This window comes from Lemur catta, chromosome 2 (assembly GCF_020740605.2).
Source record: "Lemur catta isolate mLemCat1 chromosome 2, mLemCat1.pri, whole genome shotgun sequence".
In the NCBI taxonomy this organism is placed as follows: Eukaryota; Metazoa; Chordata; class Mammalia; order Primates; family Lemuridae; genus Lemur; species Lemur catta.
Genome location: NC_059129.1, coordinates 75249465 through 75273630, shown reverse-complemented (window position 1 = coordinate 75273630; position 24166 = coordinate 75249465). Strand labels below are relative to the sequence as shown.

The window sequence follows — 24166 nt, the reverse complement described above, 5'->3', positions numbered from 1 at the left end:
AGTTGCATCTCCAGCATGGAGCTAAAAGACAGGCAGGGCGTACGTGCTCACCAGCTACCACAGCTCAGCGCGGTGCCTGTGTGGGATCCCGTTCTCACAAGCTAGGAATGCACAGACCATATCTGGACATTCTCCCTGACAGAAAAGTCCTGATGAGTTAATATGTTTGATAAAAGCCTACTTACTGCCAAGCCCTCTTATTGCTTATAAAATATCAGCACTTTATAGAATAAGGCCGCACGTTTCTGGATATCTAAGATTGTTTAGGTGGTAAAAATAACCATCGTATTTCTTTCTTTTCTTTTCTTTTTTTTTTTTTTTTGAGACAGCGTCTCACTCTGTTGCCTGGGCTAGAGTGAGTGCCGTGGCATCAGCCTCGCTCACAGCAACCTCAGACTCCTGGGCTCAAGCAATCCTCCTGCCTCAGCCTCCCGAGTAGCTGGGACTACAGGCATGTGCCACCATGCCTGGCTAATTTTTTTCTATATATATTTTTAGCTGTCCAGATCATTTCTTTCTATTTTTAGTAGAGACGGGGTCTCGCTCTTGCTCAGGCTGGTCTTGAACTCCTGACCTCGAGCAATCCTCCCGCCTCGGCCTCCCAGAGTGCTAGGATTACAGGCGTGAGCCACCACGCCCGGCCAACCATCATATTTCTTTTTGAGATGATGGCTTTCCCTCAGACTATCTGTGTAGATAGCAACAGTTACAAAACTGAATGTTGGTGATGGATTTGAAGCTTTTGGCAAGCAAAGGCCTGCATATATCCACGGAAGAGTGTGCATTATGTATTCAACAAACATCTGTTGAGCACCTATGATAGGCCAGGCACTAATCTGTGTGCTAGGGTTACATCAGTAAAAAGTGAGTATTCCAGTGAAAGGGAGGGGGAGAGAAATAATTAACAAATACATATACACTGTGTTATAGAGTGAAAGTCCTAGGATGAAAAACAAATCAGCGTAAAGGGGTAGGTGGCAATGGTGGTGACCATCAGCCTTCAGCAATAAGGCGAGATTTAAACAGTGTGGGTAATGGAAGAAGAGATTCCAGCTGGAGGGGACAGTAAATGCAGAGGCCCGAGAGCCCCAGTGTGCTCCAGATATCAGAGAAACATTACGTAGATCATTGGGGCCGGAGCAGGGTGAAATCGAGGGGGAAAAGTGGTAGGCAGTGAGGTGGGCAAGGTGGTGGGTGCTGGTTTGCAGAACATGGGGGGCCCTGTAGGTCATGGAAAAAATTTGGATTTTTTTTTTCTGAATGAAATGGGAGTTGCTATTTGAGATACACACTATTTCTCTAACACCGGATTAGAGAAAGTTGGATTAAATTACCAGTGGTCCCAGCAGTTTTGTAAACATTTCTTTGTCATGTGAAGTTTCCTAAAGCAAAGTATCAAAAAGACATAAAGGAGCAAAGTGAGTTTCAACACAGGACTATTTGTTGTGATAACTAGAAATGATTTCTTCACATTGTGAAACATTCTTCCTTATGTTTGTAAATGGGGGTTGGGGGATGGGAAATAATTTTTCTCCCCTAAATTCATAGGTAAATATTCTTTTCAAAATTTCAGAGAGATGAAGCAAAATGCCCTGCTCTGCCAAATGCCTGCACATGTACCCAGGACAGCGTTGGACCTCCAGGACCTCCGGGCCCTGCAGTAAGGAAACTGAAATAATCCCTTTGGTTTTTCCTTTGAAATTTTTCATGTGCTCATCTGTTTCCCAATATGGATCCATAAAATGCTTCCATCCATCCGTGTGTCTAGGATAGCACAAGCTAAATTGCAGACCATCTTGGTAGTTTATTTAGACATCTGAAATGGAGTAATTTTCCGTTTCAAAGAAGAATATTTGATGCTGGTATTAAACACATTGCTTGAGCCATGCAGGAATATGATATTGGCTAGTCTTCAAGAGCTTTTCTCTTAAAGATATGAACCTGGGTTTCCATCTGTAATTATATGACTGAAAATGCCTTACATCTTCTGAAAGCTTCTTGTATCTATAGAGCCGTGGTTGAGAGGCTGACTCAAGAACAGCTTGAGAGCCTAGTACATGTGCACCCTATGTAGCAGATATATCATGAGAATAACATGTAAAGAGTGTGGCCACATATGTGGTGACATCATAAACTCTGGATGAAAGTTCTGGGGTTTGAGTGAGAAGATATGACCAGGTTTATTCATGGGAGGAGGGAAGGCCAAGAGAGTACAAGGGAAAAGATTGAAGATGGCAGCGACAGACCTCATTGATCAATGTGGAACCCCTCAATTTGGTCAATTCAACATCGGATTGGGGCCAGTTTTCAGGAATAGAAGTGACAGCTCTAAGCCCTGTTGGCTGCTTTTAAGAAAATGGGTAACACAGGAACAGCTCAGGGATTCACAGAACACCAAATTTTACTATACTTGGATCATAGCAAATAATCTAAGTTGATTTTAGGTTGATTATAAACCAGCTCCTATATACAGAATAAAAATTTCACTGGAATTACCATCATTTTTTAAATAATAGTAACATAGTTGATTTATATTTGCAATCATGAATTTATATCCTGGATATGACTCAGATGTTTTTGAGAATTGAGGATTTTTTTTCCTTCTAGTTGTGAGGTAATGTTATCGGATATCACTGTCATATTTATTTCCTCTTTGTGTAGTGGTTTCTGAATTCCTATTACTTAAGTACATGTTCTGAGATTCTGAGAGATTTAAGATACTCTTCTTTTTGCAGATTATTTTCCCTGAAGAATATAATTCACATAATTCCAAAACACATTTTTCTCTTTATTATATTCAAGTAACATTTGTTTTTCTCAATAAACCTCAAACTTTTGAACGATCTTCACATTTTGCTGACTATAAGTTCAGAATGTAAAAAATAAGACACTTAAAATCTACAAAGTTTTGTAATTCTCTTTCCTCAAATATTTTTATGACATGAAAAATTTGCTTCTATATTTTGCAAATGGCTGGAGAAATACTGATTGTCTGGAGAATGCACATTTCCTTGAAGTACTTTTTATATATCAGCTGCTTCTTACTTTCCTTATGTTCACACTAAAATGTGCTCCTACCATGTATTGCAGGGAGGACCTGGCGCTAAAGGTCCCAGAGGTGAAAGAGGTATCAGTGGGGCAATTGTAAGTATATTTTAGAGTGCATTTAAATTTTTATCTGCGTGTTGAAATCTGGTTGTTCACATTTCCATGAAGGGGGTATGTGACCTTGAGCAAGTGAGTTCAGGTTTAGTGTACCTCAGGTAATATAGTTACCTGTGTCTTGTCTCTGGATGTCAAAATGATGGATTAGACTAGCCAGAGAAAGAAATGCACACAATGTATCTGATAGCCATAATCTACAGAAGAACCTTAAGGGCTCTTCCAGAACATGGAGAGGCAGGGGGGTGCCTGAACCCCACGAGAAGCGGAGTCCCGCCAGAAAGCTGGAGCCATAGAGAGAGGTTCTGCTCCTCTTTTTTCACCTGTATCAGAAAAAGTGCTGAGTGGCTGCTTGTGCTTTCACTAGGGGTCACCCACCTCTTCTGCCAGTTCCACACTGCTCTTCTATAAGACAACTCAAGCTTCTCAGGGAATATTTTATGAAGATAATGTGTAGATTTTGGTCATAATATCATTAAGGATGAGATAACCCATTTGGCAAAGGGTGAGATTGAGATGCTAACCCAGGTCTGTCTGACTCCAAGTTTGTGCCCTTTCCACCTAGATTGCGAGAGAGCTCCAGCACAGGCATCTCATCCTTTGGCATCTTGATTTATATATGCTTTAGTCCCAGAAATAAGCCCAAGTCTAAGAGAAATCAGGACTAGCTTAAAAAACATCAAATCTAATGAAATCTGAGCTTTGATCTCATGTGAATGTATGTGTATAAATATGAGTGTATTATATTCAACGTATTTTATTAAAAATCTACTTCTAATAGAATTTTTGTGGAAATTTAAATGCTCTTATGAATTTACTGTATTTTCCATTTTTTTTAATGAGTAGTAAAGTGAAGAAAGGGATGATATGAAGAAATACTTTTATAGATATGGATTTTTAAAGTGTTTGCCAAGATGACATGATTGATGTCTTAGAGTTATGAAGACAAGCGTCTAGCTGAATGTTAGCACAGGAAGGATTGCATTCCTTTGTGGTTGTCTCTCTCTTGTATATTTTAGGGGCCCGCTGGTCCTCGTGGAGATACAGGTCCTCCAGGCCCGCAGGGTCCTCCAGGCCCCCAGGGACCCAATGGACTCTCTATTCCGGGAGAACAAGTAAGCACAAAGGCTTTCTGTATTAAGTGAGAATGGTGGATTAACACTGAGTTTAACTGGAACCTTTTCTATATTTTTACAAACTCCAATGTTTTCTCAGAGAACTCGACAAGATTAGTCACTGAGAGAACATCCTATGATGACTATTATTTCAGTTCAGATATGTAAATAGTACACGTAATAATATAAAACTATGTAGAGAAAATTATTGCTACTTATTTAACCTTATTAAAAAATTTCTTAAAAGTAATGCAGATATCCCTTATGTTAAACTTATGTTCTTTCAAAGTAGGTGTATTATTCCATAATTATATAAAATTACCTCATAACATTATAAGTGGAAATTATAATAGCATTTGTAGCTTAAAAAGTGAACATAAATCCAAAAAATGGTTTATTCATCTCCTTTCAAAAGTGCCTTTATGTGCTTGTCCCTGAACCCTCACATTGGATTTATGAAGTGATGAAGATTTCATAAGTGACTCATGTCTTCCTTTTTCACGTAATCTCCATGAAACGCCTGAGAACTGCTTTCCCATTGCTCACTCTAGGGTCGCCAAGGGATGAAAGGGGATGCCGGAGAGCCAGGACTTCCAGGCCGAACAGTGAGTTGGTCTTGAAGTTGCCTTCTCTTCCCTCTGCCATGTATTATTTGAAAAGTTGCCTTTTTAGTGCCTCAGAAGGTGAGCCAAGGTGAAGCAGCAGAGCGGAAGGCTGGTTATGTGCTTCCCATTATTTCCATGTTGTACCCTGGTCTGAGTCTCCAAGTTTGTGCTATTCAATTCCGGTATCTGCTTGGTGACTGAGCAGCTACTGTATGCCTGGTATTGTGCTTGGCTCTGGTTTTCTGTTTCTTTTCAGAGTCCCTGGAACTTTTTTCTAAAAATACCTTTTCGAGAATAACAAGGATTCTTTTTCACACCGGAAATATATTACAATGTCTCACTTGTTTGCTTCCTTCCCTGTAGGGCACCCCAGGATTGCCGGGCCCACCAGGACCAATGGGCCCTCCAGGAGACAGAGTAAGTTTTCTTGGGCAGGCTGTAATGACATTGGAAATGGTATTGCACTGTTGCTTATTAACCAAAAACCATCCACAATCCAGTTTGCATGGCTGGAAATGTGGACTTCACATATCTCATGAAAGGCTGCAGAGCTAATGTCAGTGGACCATCCAACATCAGAGCAATCCCAAGGTCTCTGAAACAAAATGGTGGGAAGCTAGGGGAGTCCCTGAAATTTTAATTCTGGGACAATTTTTTCTTTTGTCATATTCAGAAAAAGTCCAGAAAAGGAGTTTTGGCTGATTAAAAAGAGATCTAAGAATCTTAGCAAATTGTTTTAAGTCCAAAAATTAAAATCTTTGTTATGAGACAGCTTTCATGTAACTATGGAAGTCCCTTGACTTCCATGACACTTTCTGTTTCTGTGCTGTTTCAGGACTTCCTCCCTGTACCATTAGAACTCCAACACCGCTTCTAGGCTTTGATGATGGGGTAGACAGCTGGTATTTAGTAGGGACTTTGCCCATTTGTGGCAGCTTTCAGGTTTGCTCTTGACTCAGGATGAAAGCAGTGCAAGAAACCCAATCTGTCCTGGGACAAATAAGTGAGAAGCACAGTGAACATGACCACTGTGGTCCGTTCATCAATGTTATGAAACATTTGGTTCCACAGGAGAACACGAATACTTTAATAAAAAGAACCCAGAGATTTTAGAGTTGGTCAAAACAAAGGAACTAATGACTTTTCAGCATCTTATGGTTCTGACAATAGTCTAAAAGTAGTCTGTGTTCTGACTAATCAATCAATAACGACACATGACTAGCAGCAGGATGTGAGGGAGCCCGTGCTGTAACAGCTGCAACTAAACACTGAGTTGTTGACCTTAGTAACTCCAAGACACCACTGGTCAGAGAGGCAGGTAATTCAGATGGAGCAAAGACTTAACCAGATACTACAGAATGGTGGAGGACATGCCAGTGAACTTGATTTGCTCCCGTGCCTTTTTTTGAGTTTGAGGGAGACAGAGAGAGGTCAAAGAGAAAACTGTATTGTGTGGGATCTGGGATATGGAGGTGGTACTGACATATATTCTTCTGACTCTTTTGAGGCCGGCACTTTAGTTTTTTTTTTTTTTTTTTGAGTTGTTGTTTTACAATATAGGACAACACTGAGAGTACAAAGGATGACAAGTCAGTATTCCTGATTAGAAAACAAACCCCAAAATATTGCAATCAAGATGTGTTGACGGGCTGACTTGCTTGCTGCTGCTACTACTGAAGCCTCGTGTCCATCACGTCCACCCCAGTGTGGGCTTCATGCATAGACGCGGCCGGTCCTAAGTGCACTTCCCGTCAACACTCTTTCTAAACTGGTGGTCAGGCAACTGTCACCACCACCAACACTACATCCTTGAAAAGGAAGGGACCGGGAGGGAGGGACTGTACTTTTCCATTCTCAGACTCTAATCTGTGTCCAACTTTGTGGTGAGGCCATCTAGGTCTCTTGAGATGAGGGGAAGGAAACTTTTCAAGAAATTGTTCTCCTCGTTCCTTCACAGCCTTGTGCATTTACCTACTGCTTAGTAAACTACCACTAATGCTGAAAGGAGGGTGTGCAGCTGGTGGGATATAAACAATTTTGGGAAGTTAGAAATTGTACTCAGCGCAGATGATTTGCCAAATGAGGCACAGCTTTGGGGACTATTAGAAAGTGACAAAAGAACCACACATACAGTCATCTAATAAATGTGCATCTGTGAAAATGGCGATCGGTCTTCTCTGCCTCCCTCACGTGGGTGGAAGTAGTAGAAATTGCTGCCACTTCAAAGCAAAAAATGAAGAATACCGTAGCACAAATAGCCTTTCTAAAGATATTAGAATAAAATTCTCCTTACTCCGACTTAAATATATGTTTCTTCTAAGAGAAAATGGTTGATCAGGAAGTTCCTAGGCTGACTGAAAGAGGATTATTTAGAAATACAATACTTACCCAAAATGAAATGAAAAAGAGTATCTCACATAGTAGTTGGAGAAATTTAGTTGGAATAAACGCCATTGAAATTGTCCAGGCAATAGTATTGGGGCATTTCTGCTTCCTAAGTGGCTCTCAGAAATAATGTTGATGTCCCATCAGATGGATTTGGGATCTGTTTTTTGTTAATCAGGCCTAGATCTTTCAGAAAACAGTCTGAAGTATTATCTCTATAAGTTTCTGAAAAAACTTTTTTTTTTTCTGTAGGGGAGGGATATTTCTAACAAATTTTAAAGAAATTAAAGTTCCTGTACTGTAAAATCAGTGGGCTAAGAAGTGTGGATACTTACTGCAGGAAGGGATCCAGATGATCCTGATTTTTGTTAGAATCCAAGTATATGGATGAAATGATCACTCTTACTCTCTGCAGAAAATGAGACCAAATCTCCTCTGACAGAGGAATGCAACAACCATAAAATATGACCTGACTCAGAAATCCTCGGCTGGATTTCAGAGATCTGCTGTTGGGAATGAATGCTAACTGGGTAGCATGATGAATCATCCCAGGCAGAGGTCATCTGGCACTATAGAGAGAGAGAGGGAAAAATCTCACATAAATGCAGGGGCACAAGCCAAAGAGCGAGCCTGCGCGATGTGTTTTGTTCCTTCCTGGTCACTGACACTGACACAGCTCTGGCTTTTGTGTGAGATGAGGAGAGGTGGTTACTGAAAAATTAACTACATATTATGAAGATTGAGGATTTCCTGTCTTTTGAGTAGAGAGCAGTTAAGACACCTTTGCCTCTTTTTGGGAAAGGAGGAGAGAAATTCACCAGGGGTGGAGACATAAATAGTCCTGCCCTAGCTGTCTGGCAGTTGCTCAGGAAATAAGGGAGTTTTCTAATCAGGTGGTTGGCATTCATTCTCCATGTCTGGATGGCAGGATATGAAGCCTCAAAAGCATATGTTAAAATAATTATATTATTTATATTTAATACATATGTTCTTAGAGGAGGGGAGGTTTAAATGCTAGTAATGTACTTGCATTTTAAGCATTTACTACGAGCTTAAAATTTGTATAATTGTTGGAGTAAAAGATTGTTTTACAAAATCTGATGATTCCATTGTAAGGGAAGTTTAGGCTTTAGAACATGATGTATTGGCGATTAGATATTATAAACATTCTATTAAATAAATGGTTAAATGTTTGGAAACTGTGTTAAAAGCAACAAGGAGAAATTCTTATGGTTTTGGTGGGGTGAAGGTTGCTGACATGATAGAAGAGAATAAAGTGTGGAGAATGCGCTAAAGGAAGTAATGAATTTAGATAGCATAATTCCTAGCAGACAAGGGCAGACTCTGCCACCATGGTATCATCTTTTGTGATACACTTCTTTTACTCAGCAACATTCCTTTCATTCCACTTTGATCCTTCCTGGGCCAGTGTGCTGACTGACATTGACTTTACCATAGAAAGGGTCGGTTTTCCTCTAGACTTCTTTATACTCTTAACAAAAGCAAAAATTAGTATCATCAGCAAAGAAATCTACCTTCTTGGTAGAAGATAGTTTGGCTCTTAAAATGGTTTTATTTATACCTGTACAAATGAGTTAGCATAGCAATTAATTATTCAGTAAAAGGTGTAAGTGAAATTGAATGGATTTTTTTGACAAACGTCTTTTTCTTTTAAATTTCTTTTATTTTTTTTTATTTCAGGATATTATGAGGGTACAAACATTTTGGTTACATTCTGTGTCTTTGCCTCACCCAAGCGAGGATTAGAGGCATGCCCTTCCCCTCTACAATGCTCACCACATCCATTAGTTGTGAGTTTACCTCTCCACAACCCCCTAATCCCTGGAGAATATTACTACCGTGTGAGTCAGTGCCAATTTGATGGCGAGTACATGTGGAGGAGCCTATTCTTCCGATCTTGTGATACCTCACTTCGGATAATGGGCTCAAGCTCAATCCAGGAAAATATAAGAGGTGCTAGATCATTGTCATTTCTTATAATTGAGTAATATTCCATTGTATACATATACCAAATTTTATTAATTCACTCATGAATTGATGGGCACTTGGGTTGTTTCCACATCCTTGCAATAGTGAATTGTGCTGCCATAAACATTCGGGTGCAGATTTTTTTTTATTATAGAATGTCTTTCGCTCTTTTGGGTAGATGCCTAATAGTGCTATTGCTGGATCGAATGGTATTTTTATTTTTAGTTCTTTGAGGTGTCTCCAAATTCTTATCCACAGATGTTGCACTAATTTACGGTCCCACCAGCAGTGTGAGAGTGTTCCTGTATCTCCACATCCTTGCCAGCATTTGTTGTTTGGGAATTTTTTTGATAGAGGCCACTCTCACCAGGGTTAGGTGATATCTCATTGTGGTTTTGATTTGCATTTCTCTAATGATTAGAGATGTTAAGCATGTTTTTATATGTTAGCTGGCCATTATTCTGTCTTCTTTTGAAAAGTTTCTGTTCATTTCCTTTGCCCATTTATTGATGGGGTTGTTTGATTTTTTCTTATTGATTTTTTAAAATTCTAGATAGATTCTTGTTATCAGCCCTTTATCGGATGTGTAGAGAGCAAATATTTTCTCCCATTCTGTTAGCAAATCAAATTCAGCAGCACATCAAAAAAATAATTCACCATGACCAGGTGGCTTTATACCAGGGATGCAAGGCTGGTTCAACACATGCAAATCTATAAATGCAATTTGCCTTATAAATAAAAGCAAGAACAAAGACCATATGATTCTCTCAATAGATGCAGAAAAAGCATTTGACAAAGTCCAGCACACCTTTATGATAAAAACTCTTAACAAAATAGGCATAGATGGGTCATACCTTAAAATTATAAAGTCCATTTATGACAGACCCACAGCCAGTCTCATATGGAATGGGGAAAAATTGAAACCATTTCCACTTAGATCCAGAACCAGACAAGGCTGCCCACTATCTCCACTTCTATTCAACATAGTGCTGGAAGTCCTTGCCAGAGCAATTAGACAAGAGAGGGGTATTAAGGGTGTCCAAATGGGGGCAGATGAGATCAAACTCTTGCTCTTTGCTGATGATATGATATTATATCTAGAAAACCCCAAAGATTCAACCAAGGGACTCCTAGAATTGATAAATGAATTCAGTAAAGTCTTAGGATACAAAATCAATACACATAAATCACAGGCATTCATATATGCCAATAACAGTCAAGCCAAAATTCAAATAAAAAACACAATACCTTTTACAATAGCCTCAAAGAAAATTAAATATCCAGGAATATATTTAATGAAAGATGTGAGAGACATATACAGGGAGAACTATGAAACACTAAGAAAAGAAACTGTAGAAGATGTGAACAGATGGAAAAATCTACCTTGCTCATGGATTGGTAGAATCAATATTGTTAAAATGTCCATACCTAAAATGATCTACAGAATTAATGCAATCCCTATCAAAGTACCATCATCATTTTTTACAGATCTAGAAAAAATAATTCTATACTTTGCATGGAACCAGAGAAGACCTCATATAGCCAAAGCAGTCTTAGAACAAAGTGGGACGTATCAGTCTACCAGACTTCAAGCTGTACTACAAGGCTATAGTAACTAAAACAGCATGGTACTGGCACAAGAACAGAGATATAGACCTTTGGAACAGGACTGAGAATCCAGAGATGAAACCATCCACATATGGTAATCTAATCTTTGACAAAGCAGACAAAAAATATACACTGGGGAAAAGAATCTCTTTTCAATAAATGGTGCTGGAAAAACTGGATAGCTACATGCAGAAGAATGAAACTGGATCCCCACCTCTCACCCCTCACAAAAATTCATTCAACATGGATAACAGACTTAAACCTAAGGCATGAAACCTTAAGAATTCTAGAAGAAGATGTTGGGAAGACCCTTTCAGACATCAGCTTAGGCAAAGAATTTTTGAAGAAGGTTTCCAAAGTAATCACTGCAGCAACAAAAATAAATAAATGGGATCTAATCAAATTAAAAAGCTTTTGCACAGCCAGGGAAACTATCATTAGAGTGATATGTTTGTCTTTATATTAAAAGCTTACCTGCCAAACAATAAATTGTACTAAATATTTCTCTTCACCCTTAGCAACCTGTTTAGCATCTTTCCTTTTCCCTTGCTCATTATCTTGCTAATCTGTAATTACTTTCATTTTTACAATAGGGCTTCACTGGAAAAGACGGTGCAATGGGACCCAGGGGCCCACCTGGGCCACCGGTAAGAGCCAAATGGGTTACTTTGTTGCCCCTCACCCCACCTTCTATTCCCATTTTGCTAGGGAAGAGTCAGGTAACTTGCTTTTGGAACATTCCGTCTGTGCTGTGGGGTATATTGAGGGAGCTGTTTGTTTTTATTTTCCTAAATTAAAATGTGCTAGAGAAAGCAGATGTGTTAAAATATAGAGCCTTTTTGTTTAATCAAGTTTTATTTGAAAAATAGAAAAAAATTCCCTAACTTGGCCACTAGCTGGTTAGTGCCTCTGTTCCATCATCTGCGCATTGAGTTATTGGGTTTTATGTCCTCAGTGGTTACTTCTTGTTCTAGAATTTTAAAAATCAGTGGCCTATAATATTTAAATTTCAAGAACATTTATTACTGAGCAACCATCAGTTGTTCTAAGGAAGTAAGTTTTATCCACAACTAAGACAAAGTGTCTTCTAATTAAGATCTTTGGGGAAAATACTGAATCAGCTAATGATTTTGAAATGAGCATGTGTATGAGACGCATCCAGGTGAGACCACAATTAAATTCTTTGAGGTGATGGATAGTCTCCATGTCTGTATGGTGGAATATGAAGCCTCAAGACCATATGTTAAGATAATTTTATTATTTATGTTTAATATATATGTTCTTAGATGGGAGAGTTCAAATACATAGTAAACTTTCATTTTAAGTATTTACTATGAGCTTAAAATTTATATAATTGATGGAGTAAAACATTTTTTTTCAAAATCTGATGATTCTATCTTAAGGAAAGTTTAGGCTTTAGAACATGATGTATTGGCTGTTAGATATTATAAATATTCTATTAAATATATGGATGAAATATCTGGAAGCTGTGTTAAAAGCCACAGGAAGCAATTCTTATGGTTTTGGTGGGGTGAAGGGTGCTGATATGTTAGAAGAGGATGAAAGTGTGGAGAATGCACCAAAAGAAATCATTAATTTCCAACCTGAACGCAATTCCCACAAGGGAAGACTCTGCCACCATGGTGCCCAACTTAGCATAAAACTGGCCACCTACTTAATTCTTCCCCAGCCAAAGTTTCCAACTTCTGTCTTCTGAAGTATTTTCTGGTTTTGTATTAGAAATAAACTAAAAAATAGGAACTGCTTTCTGCAGTTGTAACCAATTTACTGGGATCATAGTCCATACATTGTGAAACTAATTTATATATATATATATATGCATGTATTTTTCAAATGGTCTCAAAATATATTTTATAACTTTACAGTCTGTCAAGATTGAATTGGGATTTTCAAGATTTTTTCCTTCCTGCCATCTTAAAATTTGGTTTTATTCTTCCTTAATGTGTAATTATGTGCTATTTCTTTTAAAAGCTTTTAAAACAGGCTGTGCTTTGTTAGTTTACTTTAGATGGGATTTTCCCTTTGTCATAACATTTCCTTTCTCTGCTTGTGTGTTATAGGGAACCCCAGGCTCTCCAGGAGTCACAGGACCGAGTGGGAAACCAGGAAAACCTGGAGACCATGGCAGGCCAGTAAGTGGACAGCTTGCATGTCTATCTACAGTCATTTCACCCTGGACATAAATAATGAGAACTGCAAGGCTTTGTTCTATTTAGCTTATCTCTGCTGTAATGTGTTTGAAGCATTTGTTAAAACCGTGCTAAACCCATGGATTTGACTTGGTACTAGTTCTAAAGTTTTTCTCCCTGGGTTATTATAGTATTTTAGGATGAAAACTGTGGTCATTGGGTTTCTTTAAAAGGAGAATGGGATTATGAGCCAAGACACATTTCTGCACTGTATAAACACTCAGAGCTGGGTCAGCAAAATGATTCTTTCTATTTAGAAGTGGTATGCTGCTTAAGATGGAAAAATACATGATGATGGTGCATGGCACCTCCGTCCTTAGTTTGCAAATGTTAACCCTTTGGCAGCATTATCCAGCTGGGCCATTTGCTCTTTTTTCTTTAGTTGAGGATACTAGCACATTAGTCCCAAAATTAAAAGAATTTATCAACTCTTAATTAGTCACTTTACTTTTTTTATACTGTCCTGCCCCAATTTACAGCCAGTTTAACTTTCTCTTACTGAGATGTTTTGGTTAAAATCACAGCTGAGATAGCATTCTGCATATCTGGTATTTTCAAATGTGTCTCCAAAATTGAATTTGAAGTTCTAAAATACCCACAAGTATTTGTAATGACTACTGGGCTTCATATTCTTTACAGCCCATTCCTTATTTGTATTTATGAAGTGTAAGTTTATTTTAAGCAGTTTTTCTGCTTTAAATTGCATTCTGAAATATAAAAATCTTGAAGATAATTAAATCCAACAATTAGCAGTGACAAAAATTTATCGGGGCTGTTCTCTGGACAGAACTTCTCTTAAGTATTGTTCAAATTACATAAACCCAAGTTTAATAAAAAATGTAGTATCAGACAAACTTAGGGTACAATATTTATGTGACATGGCTTGCTTTCTATGGTTATATAAAATTAAACAAGCAACATAAAGACGGAAGGGCTTCTGATATGCTTTATAATCTGTGTGTACCCTAGCATGTTACTTTTATTTCTTTCTTTTCCTTAATGGATCATGGCAGAAAACTTGCAAAAGTAGTTAAAAAAGTACAGGAAACTTTTCTACTTATTCAGAGTTCTATTTCATTTTACTATGACCGCAACAGAATCTTATGTAAGAATATTACTGATGTAATTCATGGCTGCAGCTAGAAGCCTGAAAGAAATGTCTACTGCTTTTATTTGAAATATCATCTTGAAATATTGGCAATAAAGATGATTTCTACAACTCATGCACAATAGGACAATCTCAGAGTGGCAGTAAATTAAAAGAACACATCAGGACAATCTCAAAATAGCAGTAAATGTAAAAAAAAAAAAAATCCCTGCATTTGCAAAATGCTCCAAAATCAGTAATATTAGTGTTTTCACAAAAATCTAATATTTTGCTAAGGAGATCGACAAACTCCAGTTTTCTTATGATGATGATAATTTGGTCAACATTTATTTGGACCTCAACTCTTCCTTTTTTCCTGTTCATCTTCCTCATTCTTCTAAGATGGCAAATTTCCTTTCCTTTTCTTCTCTATTTTATCTTATCTTCCTCTAGTTTCTAAAATCAAAAATAGCAGATGGGTGTATATACATCTTAGCAGAGAGCTTGGCTTAATCACTGTTAGCTTATGTCATTAACTAATTAAAACCAGTTGTTATTTTCTCGCTAACTTGTAATACCTGATGTGCTATATAGTGGATGTTTCCAGGAGCTGCTTGTTGAATATTTCATTAATTTAATCAACACATCGTTGTTTAGTACCTACAAAAAATGTGCTAGCCAGCGTGGTAGGGCCAGGGGATACAACAGTAAACAAGACTAAGTCCTTGCCTTCACAGAGATTCTAGAGGGAGATATAGATGAAAACCATGCAAATAAATGATGTAGTTTCCATTGATGATGAGTGGTGTGAAGAAACAAGAAACTGTAAGGAGTTAGAGAATGACTGTGATAGTGGGAAGCCAGCTATTTTAGATATAGTAGCCAGGGACTGTCTCTGAGGAGGCAACATTGGGATGAAGAGAGAGATCATGCTGTTTGATCTGTGGGAAGAGGCCTCCAGGGAGAGGGCGTAGCATGAACACAGACCCTGGTTGAAAGATGAGTCCAGCATGTGAAAGGAACATCCACGAAGCCCAGGGGCAAAGTGGGAAGCACGGAGACCAGTTAGAAGGGCCCTGGAATAGTTCAGGCAAGAGTCTTGGTTTGGACTACAGTGGTTTCCATGGGGATGGTAAGATGTGATTTGATGTGGGATATTATATGAACATCAGATTTGTCAAAGGTTTGGAAGTTCCTTCTGTGCCAGCAGTTGGTAGCCTGGAAATATATTACTGAAAGACAAAAACTTGTTTCAGTCTAAGGAACGCTTTTTCCAAGAACTCTCATGGTTAGGGAGAGGCCTGTGACAGAACAGGGACAAATATTCTGTGTTTGGATGTGGGACCATGTGGATTGAGTTATTTAATAAGGGAGACACTGGTTCCTTTTCTACCCAATGCACAAAGAATCACTGTAAGAAGTTAGAGCTATATACTGGGCTAGGGAGTTGACAAAAGCCCACTGGTTCTTAGTTAGACTGAACAAAGATTAACCTCATGGACATTCCACAATAACCAGCTGAGCTAACCAACTATGATGACGTAAAACCAAGTATGACGGCACAAGGGCAATCTTCACATGTATTTTACTGCCAAGCCTATATGGTGAATGGCATTGTAAAAAGTATGCGTGGTACTTAACTTTTATAGTTGTGACCATAAAATTCACATCTGTACATTGTTTTGGAGAACACGTGCTTCTCTGAGAAAGAGAGAGGACTTAGATTTCTTTTTACAGAAAAGCAAAATGTAACATGGATATAAATGTGATTTGTTAATTTTGCAAATTCATTAGAAAGCAGACCTTGTCCTCTTTTATCATTAGCATGTTATCATTTTATTACATAGTCATCATTATAGACCATATTTTTTAGTTTCTAATGTATGAATTCCCTATATTTCAGGGTCCATCTGGCTTGAAAGGAGAGAAAGGCGATAGGGTACGTATTTTTAAAAATCTTACCTTTATTTTGTGTGTTAAACATTAAAGTCTAAAACTATGGAAATAATATGCTAATAATTCTCATTAATTTAATTAACAAGGGAGACATTGCTTCCCAGAACATGATGCGAGCAGTTGCAAGACAAGTCTGTGAACAATTAATAAGCGGTAAAATTTCTTTTTATTGTATGAATGGTTTTTTAATTAATTGCAGTAAAATGTGGGGTTTAAATCATAAAGTTTCTAAGGGAGATGTTTCTGTTTCATTTTTGATGACCTCTTATTTTCATACATTGTCAGTTTTGTATCTGATTAGAAAAAGCTAATGATTTTAAAGGTTGTCACTAAGGTAAAATAATAGCCTGTTACCTTTATATTCAGTCTGATACAAAATCATGTTTTAAAAGGGCTTTTCAGTTTCCATATTAAAAATCCTAATATGAGCTTCATCAGGGTATATCTGGAAGCAGCAAACTTCTTAAGTCCTAAGACTGGATCCTTTAAGTTGCAACCTTTAAATTATTCTATGACCTTTAGGAAGGAGGCCTACCAAGATTAATTTGATCATAGAAAGTGAATTTTGGTGGGGACCTTTTTCTTGCCTCCCTATTTTTCACAGACTCTTTCTTCCTATTCATGAGACCTGTTAAGTAATAAAGCTCAGTGCCTACAGACTGAGAATGGGCCTTAAACCCAGGGCTCCCTCTAAATCATTGTTTCTCAAAGTATGGTCTCGAGGAACACCTGCCTTATAACCACCTCTGTTGCTTGTTAGAAATGAGAATTCCTGGCCTGTGCCCTAAACCTAGCAAATCATTATCTTTGGAGATAAGGCTCAGAAATCTGTATTTTTTAACGTACCCCACAGGCAATTCCAGTTTGCACTAAAACCTGATTATCATTGCCTTAGGCACACACAAAAATGGTATAATTTTTTAATTAAAAAAGGGTCTTTTTTGACATCATCCAGCATAACTCAAGACTTTATTTCAGAGCCACATTAAAGTTTAGTAACTTTTTTATATTCATGATAATGCTTGTGGCTTATAGATCATCATTTTGTGGAAACAACTGTTTATCAGCAACCATTTTGTACTGGGCCACTGGATTTAGGATTCTAATTGGAATGTTTCCTGGAGGGGGATGGAATAGAGATGGATTTCACTAGACACCCAGAGAGAACAGTTTCACTCTCTCATCCCCCCTTTATTGGAATTTCTGCTAACAAGCCTATTTCTATTTGTAGGTCAGATGAACCGATTCAATCAGATGCTGAATCAGATTCCCAATGACTACCACTCCAGTCGGAACCAGCCAGGCCCGCCTGGTCCCCCAGGCCCCCCTGGCAACGCAGGAGCCAGAGGAGAGCCGGGACCTGGGGGGCGACCAGGCTTCCCAGGCACACCAGGCATGCAGGGACCGCCTGGTGAACGAGGTGGGCATTTCTGGGTGCTGTACAGGGATAAAGGAAGGAACCTGCACATGTAGGAGCTGGGTCAGGTGGAAAACATCCGGAAGACTGAACTTGGCAAACTGCTTGAACTACTCATGTCTGGACAGTCTCAGAAGAGCTATCAGTCTATGAACCTGTCTCCCTCTTTAGGCAACCTGCAGGCCATAAAGATCCATATCTTAGAAAACAGCAATGCTTTTGTCAGGAGGTCTTGGTAGAGATAATGCTATTTTCTGATTTTTTTTTTTTTTTTTTGGTTGTTGCTGTTCCTATTCATTAAAAAACCTGTATCTTGGCAAACTAAACCAGGCACCAAAATCTTATTCGTTGCTGTGACTGTGGCAAGAGTTGAGCAGCAGCTGAATGTGCCTAAGTAGCCCTGTAGTTTCAGATCCAGATTCTTTTGGTTCTTTTATTCAGGGCCTGGCGCTGCACTTGTATTTTTTTTTTTGTTTGGTTTTACTTTAATTTCATAGTAGATAACTGCAGTTGAAGGAAAAGAAGAAAAATAGGATTATCTGATTCCAGATGTTTCAGGACTCTAGGTACCCACTTTTGTCAAGAGTTTCTCTAGTTAATAATCTAGAGAGAACTTAAGCTATTTCTATGATTCTGATGGTTTAGATGCTGTAATAATAGGGCTACTAAAGATAAAATACCTTTTAAGATGTTTTTAAATGAGTTATAACTATTTATTCAAGATTTCTGTTCTTAATTACTATTTAAAAATATATTAAACGTGTTTTTTTCCTTCAAATATTTTTTCCCCCTTGACTTGTAGCCAGATTTGTTTCTTGGCCACGAGTCTGGAATTACACAAATGTCTAGAAAGAATTTGGCTTAAAGAGTGAACTTCTGTGAAAAATTAGGTTCTGCTTTCACTAAGGAAATGAATTACTTGAATTAAGTATTATCAGTTAAGATGAAAACTACACGTTTCCAGAAATTTTTTCTCCTGTGCTTTCTCTTTCTGTCCTTCCTTAGGTTTGCCGGGAGAGAAAGGTGAAAGGGGTCTTGGATCTCCAGGACCTCGGGGGCTGCCTGGCCCCCCAGGTAGGTTCACTAGCACATCAAATAGGTAACGGGAATTCACACTGAGTGGGCACACAGTCCCCAAGAGAATCACAACTTCATCCTGTTAGCTTTGAGCACGTGTACAATCATGGCATGTGTTTTAGCAAGAAGTTCAACTTGCATAACCTCCTTATTTTTAATGTTCCTTTTGTTGAAAAATGAATGTGTACAGACATTAACTGCAACTTTAATATACAAGGGAATGAGTTTTAGTGACATAGAGTGTTGCTTTTTTTTTTTTTTTTGGAGAATTCGTATCTGTTTTTTTTTTTTTTTTTGGCCTTATCGCCTTTAAGAGTGGTTACATTTCCTGTTTATTCTAGTAAGTCTTCAATATGGAACTATTAGACTGTGAGAAATACATTCTCATTCAGACACCTGACACATTTCAAAATTTCATTCACTGCTTCTTTCCTAATATTTTTGGAAAGAAATAATAATGGTCGAGGTGTTTTATGCACTTAATGCACTAGGTTGTAAATGAATTTTTTTCTTCTTCATCTTAAGGTCTGTGAGACCCTTGCAACCAAGGTCAGCGCTATGACTAAATCTTTACATTTTTGTTAACCATAACAAAGTATCATTTGTCCAGAAATAACATTGCCTCACTTATTCTGGAGGTGTGGAGTAGACACTGCCATGTCTTCACAGCAACCCGGTGTGGCTGCCTGATAGAACGACTTCCTTCGGGTGCTTTTATCTCTGAGAGTGAGAGCCAACCACAGAACTCAATGACATCTTTAATTTGGCTTAATTCTTGCTAAATCAGTTTTCCTTGAACAAAATAAAAAGTAGATTTCTGGCATTAATTCTGATGAGTCACTGGCAAGAAAGTTCCATCGCACCTTGGTTCACGTTGGGTATTTCTTAAGGAAATATTTTCTTACTGTGCACTAGTGAATAGTCTGGTCTCGAGGCAGTGGAGATGTCACTCAAAGTATCTCTGACTGCCTCAGGAAGTGTATTTACCAAGAGGGGAAATATTTTTGTTTTAACTCCACACTAGGTCCACAAGGAGAATCCAGAACAGGTCCACCAGGGTCTACAGGTTCAAGAGGTCCCCCCGGTCCTCCTGGTCGTCCCGGAAACTCAGGTATCCGAGGACCCCCAGGTCCTCCTGGATACTGTGATTCGTCCCAGTGTGCCAGCATCCCATACAACGGGCAAGGCTATCCAGGTATGTTGTTGCCATTGTAGGAACCCAGATTCACCTGAGGTAAAGAACCTTTGTGGAAATGAAGTTCCCTAGGATTGAAGGAAGGTTGATTTGAGGATTTCTTGAAGATATCAACTCTTTCTGTTCTGTTTTGATTATGTAATAATAATATTCTCTCCCAAAGCATAAAACATTATCATTTCACTAAGATTTAATTAATTATTTTCTTTTTTAATCCATATTTCTGTTTACCAAATCACATCATAAACCTTTCCTTATTTCTTTTAGGGTTTCAAAGAATGCTACCAGTTGACTTTGCTCTTTCCTTTCCTTCCCTTCCTTTCCCTTTTCCCCTTTTCCTTCTCTTCTCCTTTCCCCTCCCCTCTCCTCGCTTCCTCTCCTCTCTTCTTTTCTTGTCTTACCTAAAGGTTGAGAACAGGGATTTGTTGAATACAGTTGTAGAATGCCAAGAACATATATTAAAAAAATTGTTCTGGGAATCTAATTTGTGGGTAAACTATTTGATAACATGGTACAGACCACTGAACATAATTAACTGTCCCACATAGGCCATGGAATTCACACTTATAAAATCTGGGACTTAATCGTTTTTTTAGAAAGAGTTGTTAATGAAATTCCAGTGTTTGACAATCATAGAAGGCAGATACCTCCTATGCCTGATTTTGTGGGATGTGAGTACTGGGGGATATGCTGATCTGGAAATAAGAGAGCCATGCTGTGGTCAATGGTGATCATTTCATTAGTGCACCCTCAAGCATCTTGCAAGTTTTAAAAATGATACTGCTGTTTGATATGGTTTGCTACTTGCAAATAGTGCATGAGTAGTTGAATATCTAAATATATATATATCTATATATTTATGTGCATAATTACATATGACCAAAAGTAATAGCAAATCTTAATGAGTATTTCTCAAGCAACCCATTCACAAAATTACAATTTAATTGTTTATAAAATAAATTTAATATTGCCACTGCCTATGGCACGTGTGAATAACTGAAAATATATGGATATATATGTATATATACTTTAACCATTACATACGTAGATGGATGTGTATATATTTTTTTTACATAGTAATTCAACTTTTAAAAACTATCATCTTTGACCTGTTTCAGGTTCCGGCTAACAAATTTTCTAAGTCGCCAGTGCTGCTTACAGTTTGAATACATGAAAATCCTGTTTCTGAGATGTTTGCGCACGTGCTTATTAGAAAATGAGTCTGTATGGAAATCTCACCACAGATATGGTTAACGAACCGGGTCGACATCACAAAGGAGGGTGGAGACTCTTTATACTAACTTGAATGAAAAAAAAAGCAGTGGTGTCAGTTTATAAGCCTGATGCATTTCAGTAATAATGTAGAAAAACATTTTTTTTAAAAAAGTTCAAAGACAAAGCCATGGGGAGCCTCAGTCGTGAAAGAGGTGCACAATAAAACTACTAACCAGCGGAGATCATGCCATTTAAGAAAAACAATTAACCTGGTTAAAGAGAAATGTCTTATGTAAATAATAAACTAATTGTGGCTTGTAAATGATTTGTATGTGATCCTGTCCACTAAAATTACTTAACAATCCTACAATAAGCTTCTGCATCAAAGCCTGCTGCTTGCTCTATGCCGGAATAACACTGAATGGAATCTCCTCATCTCTTGCTTGTTAGCAATGTGTCTGATTCAGGGCATGTGTCTTTTTATTATTATTATTATTTTGTACGTGTACTCTCATTTGGGTTTTGTAACTGCAATCTTCAAGCCAAAGTTTAAAATCACCTTTCCTTCCTGTTTTGCTGTAGTCACTGGTGTTCCTCACTCACCAGCTATATAACTCAGTCTGCGTGAGGGACAGCCACAGAAAATGTCATGTACTGTATATTACCTGGTGATAGTTGCTTTTCACCTCCAGAGTTCAGTTTCTAGGAGCCAATACAACTTCCCCTGACCTCCTCAGCTTTCCAAGTTGTTCTTTGAATTGAGGAGTTTGAAGTCATGAACAGTTACTTGGGGATTTGTGAAAATCCTACCTAGGTACTGTGTTTACAGTTCTTTGGCCCAGTCCCGGACCCCTCCCAGGTATCTGTGCAATGATTGTATTTACTGCTGGATCTTTGAAAGGTTTTTTTTTTTTTTTTTTTAAGAAAGTGCCATTTCATTATTTGATTCTTACCAAATTCTCTCTGCAAATAGAAGTAATCAGGACATTGTAACTTATCTATTTATAGTTAGGAGATTAAGACTGGAGTGCAGTCACCTCGGGTGATGATTGAGCTTTTGCTGTGTGTGTGCCTTCCAAATCATGCCATAACTGTAATGTTGAATCGGACAGAGCCGTACGTGCCCGAGGGCGGGGCCTACCTGCCCGAGCGCGAGCCCTTCATCGTGCCGGTGGAGCCGGAGCGGACGGCGGAGTACGAGGACTACGGCGCCGACGAGCCTGCCGAGGAGCCGCCTCCCCGCGTGCGCTGGCGGCGCGCCCTGCCCCGCGGCCCGGGGCAGTGAACCCGAGACCCGGCGCTGCGCCGCAAGGCTGGGGGGAGGTGTTGGCGTTCTCATTGACAGGTCAGATAGCGCAGTGTACGTCTTTTCTGTGATGTTTCTTCCGGCGTTGCTTCATCCCAGAGTACCCTTTCTGACGGTAGGGAACCTTGTTTCTGCAGGAAGCCTAGCTCGCAGCACGCAGTCTGTAGACATTTTTGCCTTTGCCCTTGAAATGCTTGCAAAATACTTTGTTCATAAAAGCTGCAAGGAGAGAACATGCCATGTGCCTTTAGTTAGCACAGTGGGCGGCCTCAGTGAAACTATTAGGCAGTAAGTCCTGGAACCCAGAGCTACTGTATATTTCGAGAAAGCAGTTTATCTTTTCTTATACTTATTTGCAATTCAGTTACACCACGATTCAAGTAATTCCCTTCTTAAAACCAGAAAGGAGGGAACCGTCAACTCCATTGCAATTATTTATCTTCCTCTTCTATCTCTGTTATACATTAGTGCATAGGATGCTCTTATACATCTTTAACAACCACAAACCTTAAGCCATGTAGCTTAAGCTAGTGCATCGACTGGATACAGTTCCATATTGCTTTAAACCTCCTTGTTGTAGACAAACTAACATTTATGCCAAGTTGCAGATTATTCTGCAGAGATGGAATTGCACGTTTGTGTTGTATATTTAGTATGAACTTTTTTTTTCAGAACATAATGTTTCTTAGTTATCAAAAGCAGTTGGAAAATGTTTGCAAGACTATGAACATAGAATTGCTGCTTTTATATTTTAACTGCAGATTGTGAATTTCACTGCCTTATATTATTTATTTCTGAAACAAAAGAGGCATTTTTCAATAAAACTACTGAAAATTCGACATTGTATGTTTTTTTCTTTGAAGGGCCTTTTGGACTGCTCAGGCGGTTGTTACAACAAACAAGTTCATATCCTTGGATACGGTTACAAATCTTGCTAATACTGTTAAATTATGCTAAATAACTTTAGATTTTTAATGATATGGTGAAGTCATAGAAAGAGAGTGGTGAGAGCCTTAAAAAGCCCAGCAGATTCCAAATGCTTTATTAGGAATATAGAGGACGTGTGGGTTGGTGGAAAAACAACTAAGTATCCTAGGAGACCCCAAACAACCAAATAATCTCTAACAACCCACATGATTTCCTATGCATTTAATCACTTTCCTATACCATACTCTACCCACTAGTGTGTTTAATTGCAAAAGGGAAAATTCCTTAATGGAAATTTTTACATTTAGTGATACCTTCCTTCTCCACTTACATATATAATAAAACCATTCTAAAAATCAAAGAAAACGATGTACATGTTGGTTTGAAAAGAACCAACATCAACTGAAGAGAGAGGGGTAGTGATAGAAAGTTTTCCACAGAGCAAAACATTGGAATTAATAATAATCTGAATACTTTCTGGAGAACAAGATCAAAAGGAATAGACGATACATGAATGCATTGCATTTAGGAGGCTTCAAGTCAATTGCTAGACTCATAGCATTCACTTATAATTCCCAATGTGCACACTTTTAAAGATGGAAGAGACCACTGCGACTATCCTAGTCCAACTCTTGCTTTATGTAAGAAGAAACAGACTGTGCTAATTAGCATCAGAACAAGACTAGGACTCTAGGTCTTGTGGTTCTTAGCCTAGTTTATCCCCAGATTGTCCCATCCCACCCACTTACTCTCTGGGCAGGAGCTTTCAAACCTCAAAGTTCTATCAATTTAGTTTCATTAGCTTCTGATGCAATTGGGTTTTTGATACTCTTCGGTGCAGATCCTGTGTATCAGGAGCCTAAAGATGGATAAGTCTTCACATTCCTGCCCCAGGGGGTCCCAGGGCCACAT

General features: G+C 38.5%; 1 protein-coding gene across 3 annotated transcripts in view; it reads left to right on the top strand.

Annotated features, from left to right (window-relative positions):
* The window catches only part of COL12A1 (collagen type XII alpha 1 chain), a 115082-nt gene extending 91919 nt beyond the window's left edge, over nucleotides 1-23163 (top strand). For 2 of the 3 annotated variants that reach the window (XM_045543900.1, XM_045543899.1), the window contains 13 exons: nucleotides 1574-1660; nucleotides 3091-3144; nucleotides 4182-4277; nucleotides 4829-4882; nucleotides 5246-5299; nucleotides 11458-11511; nucleotides 12946-13017; nucleotides 16065-16100; nucleotides 16204-16270; nucleotides 17349-17537; nucleotides 18540-18608; nucleotides 19636-19806; nucleotides 20925-23163. In XM_045543900.1, the coding sequence (XP_045399856.1) occupies nucleotides 1574-1660; nucleotides 3091-3144; nucleotides 4182-4277; nucleotides 4829-4882; nucleotides 5246-5299; nucleotides 11458-11511; nucleotides 12946-13017; nucleotides 16065-16100; nucleotides 16204-16270; nucleotides 17349-17537; nucleotides 18540-18608; nucleotides 19636-19806; nucleotides 20925-20935 (1014 nt within the window). In that variant the 3' untranslated portion in view covers nucleotides 20936-23163. The remainder of the gene's footprint in view (nucleotides 1-1573; nucleotides 1661-3090; nucleotides 3145-4181; nucleotides 4278-4828; nucleotides 4883-5245; nucleotides 5300-11457; nucleotides 11512-12945; nucleotides 13018-16064; nucleotides 16101-16203; nucleotides 16271-17348; nucleotides 17538-18539; nucleotides 18609-19635; nucleotides 19807-20924) is intronic. The other variant, XM_045543901.1, reaches the window with a different exon arrangement.
* The last annotated feature ends 1003 nt before the right edge of the window (nucleotides 23164-24166 follow it).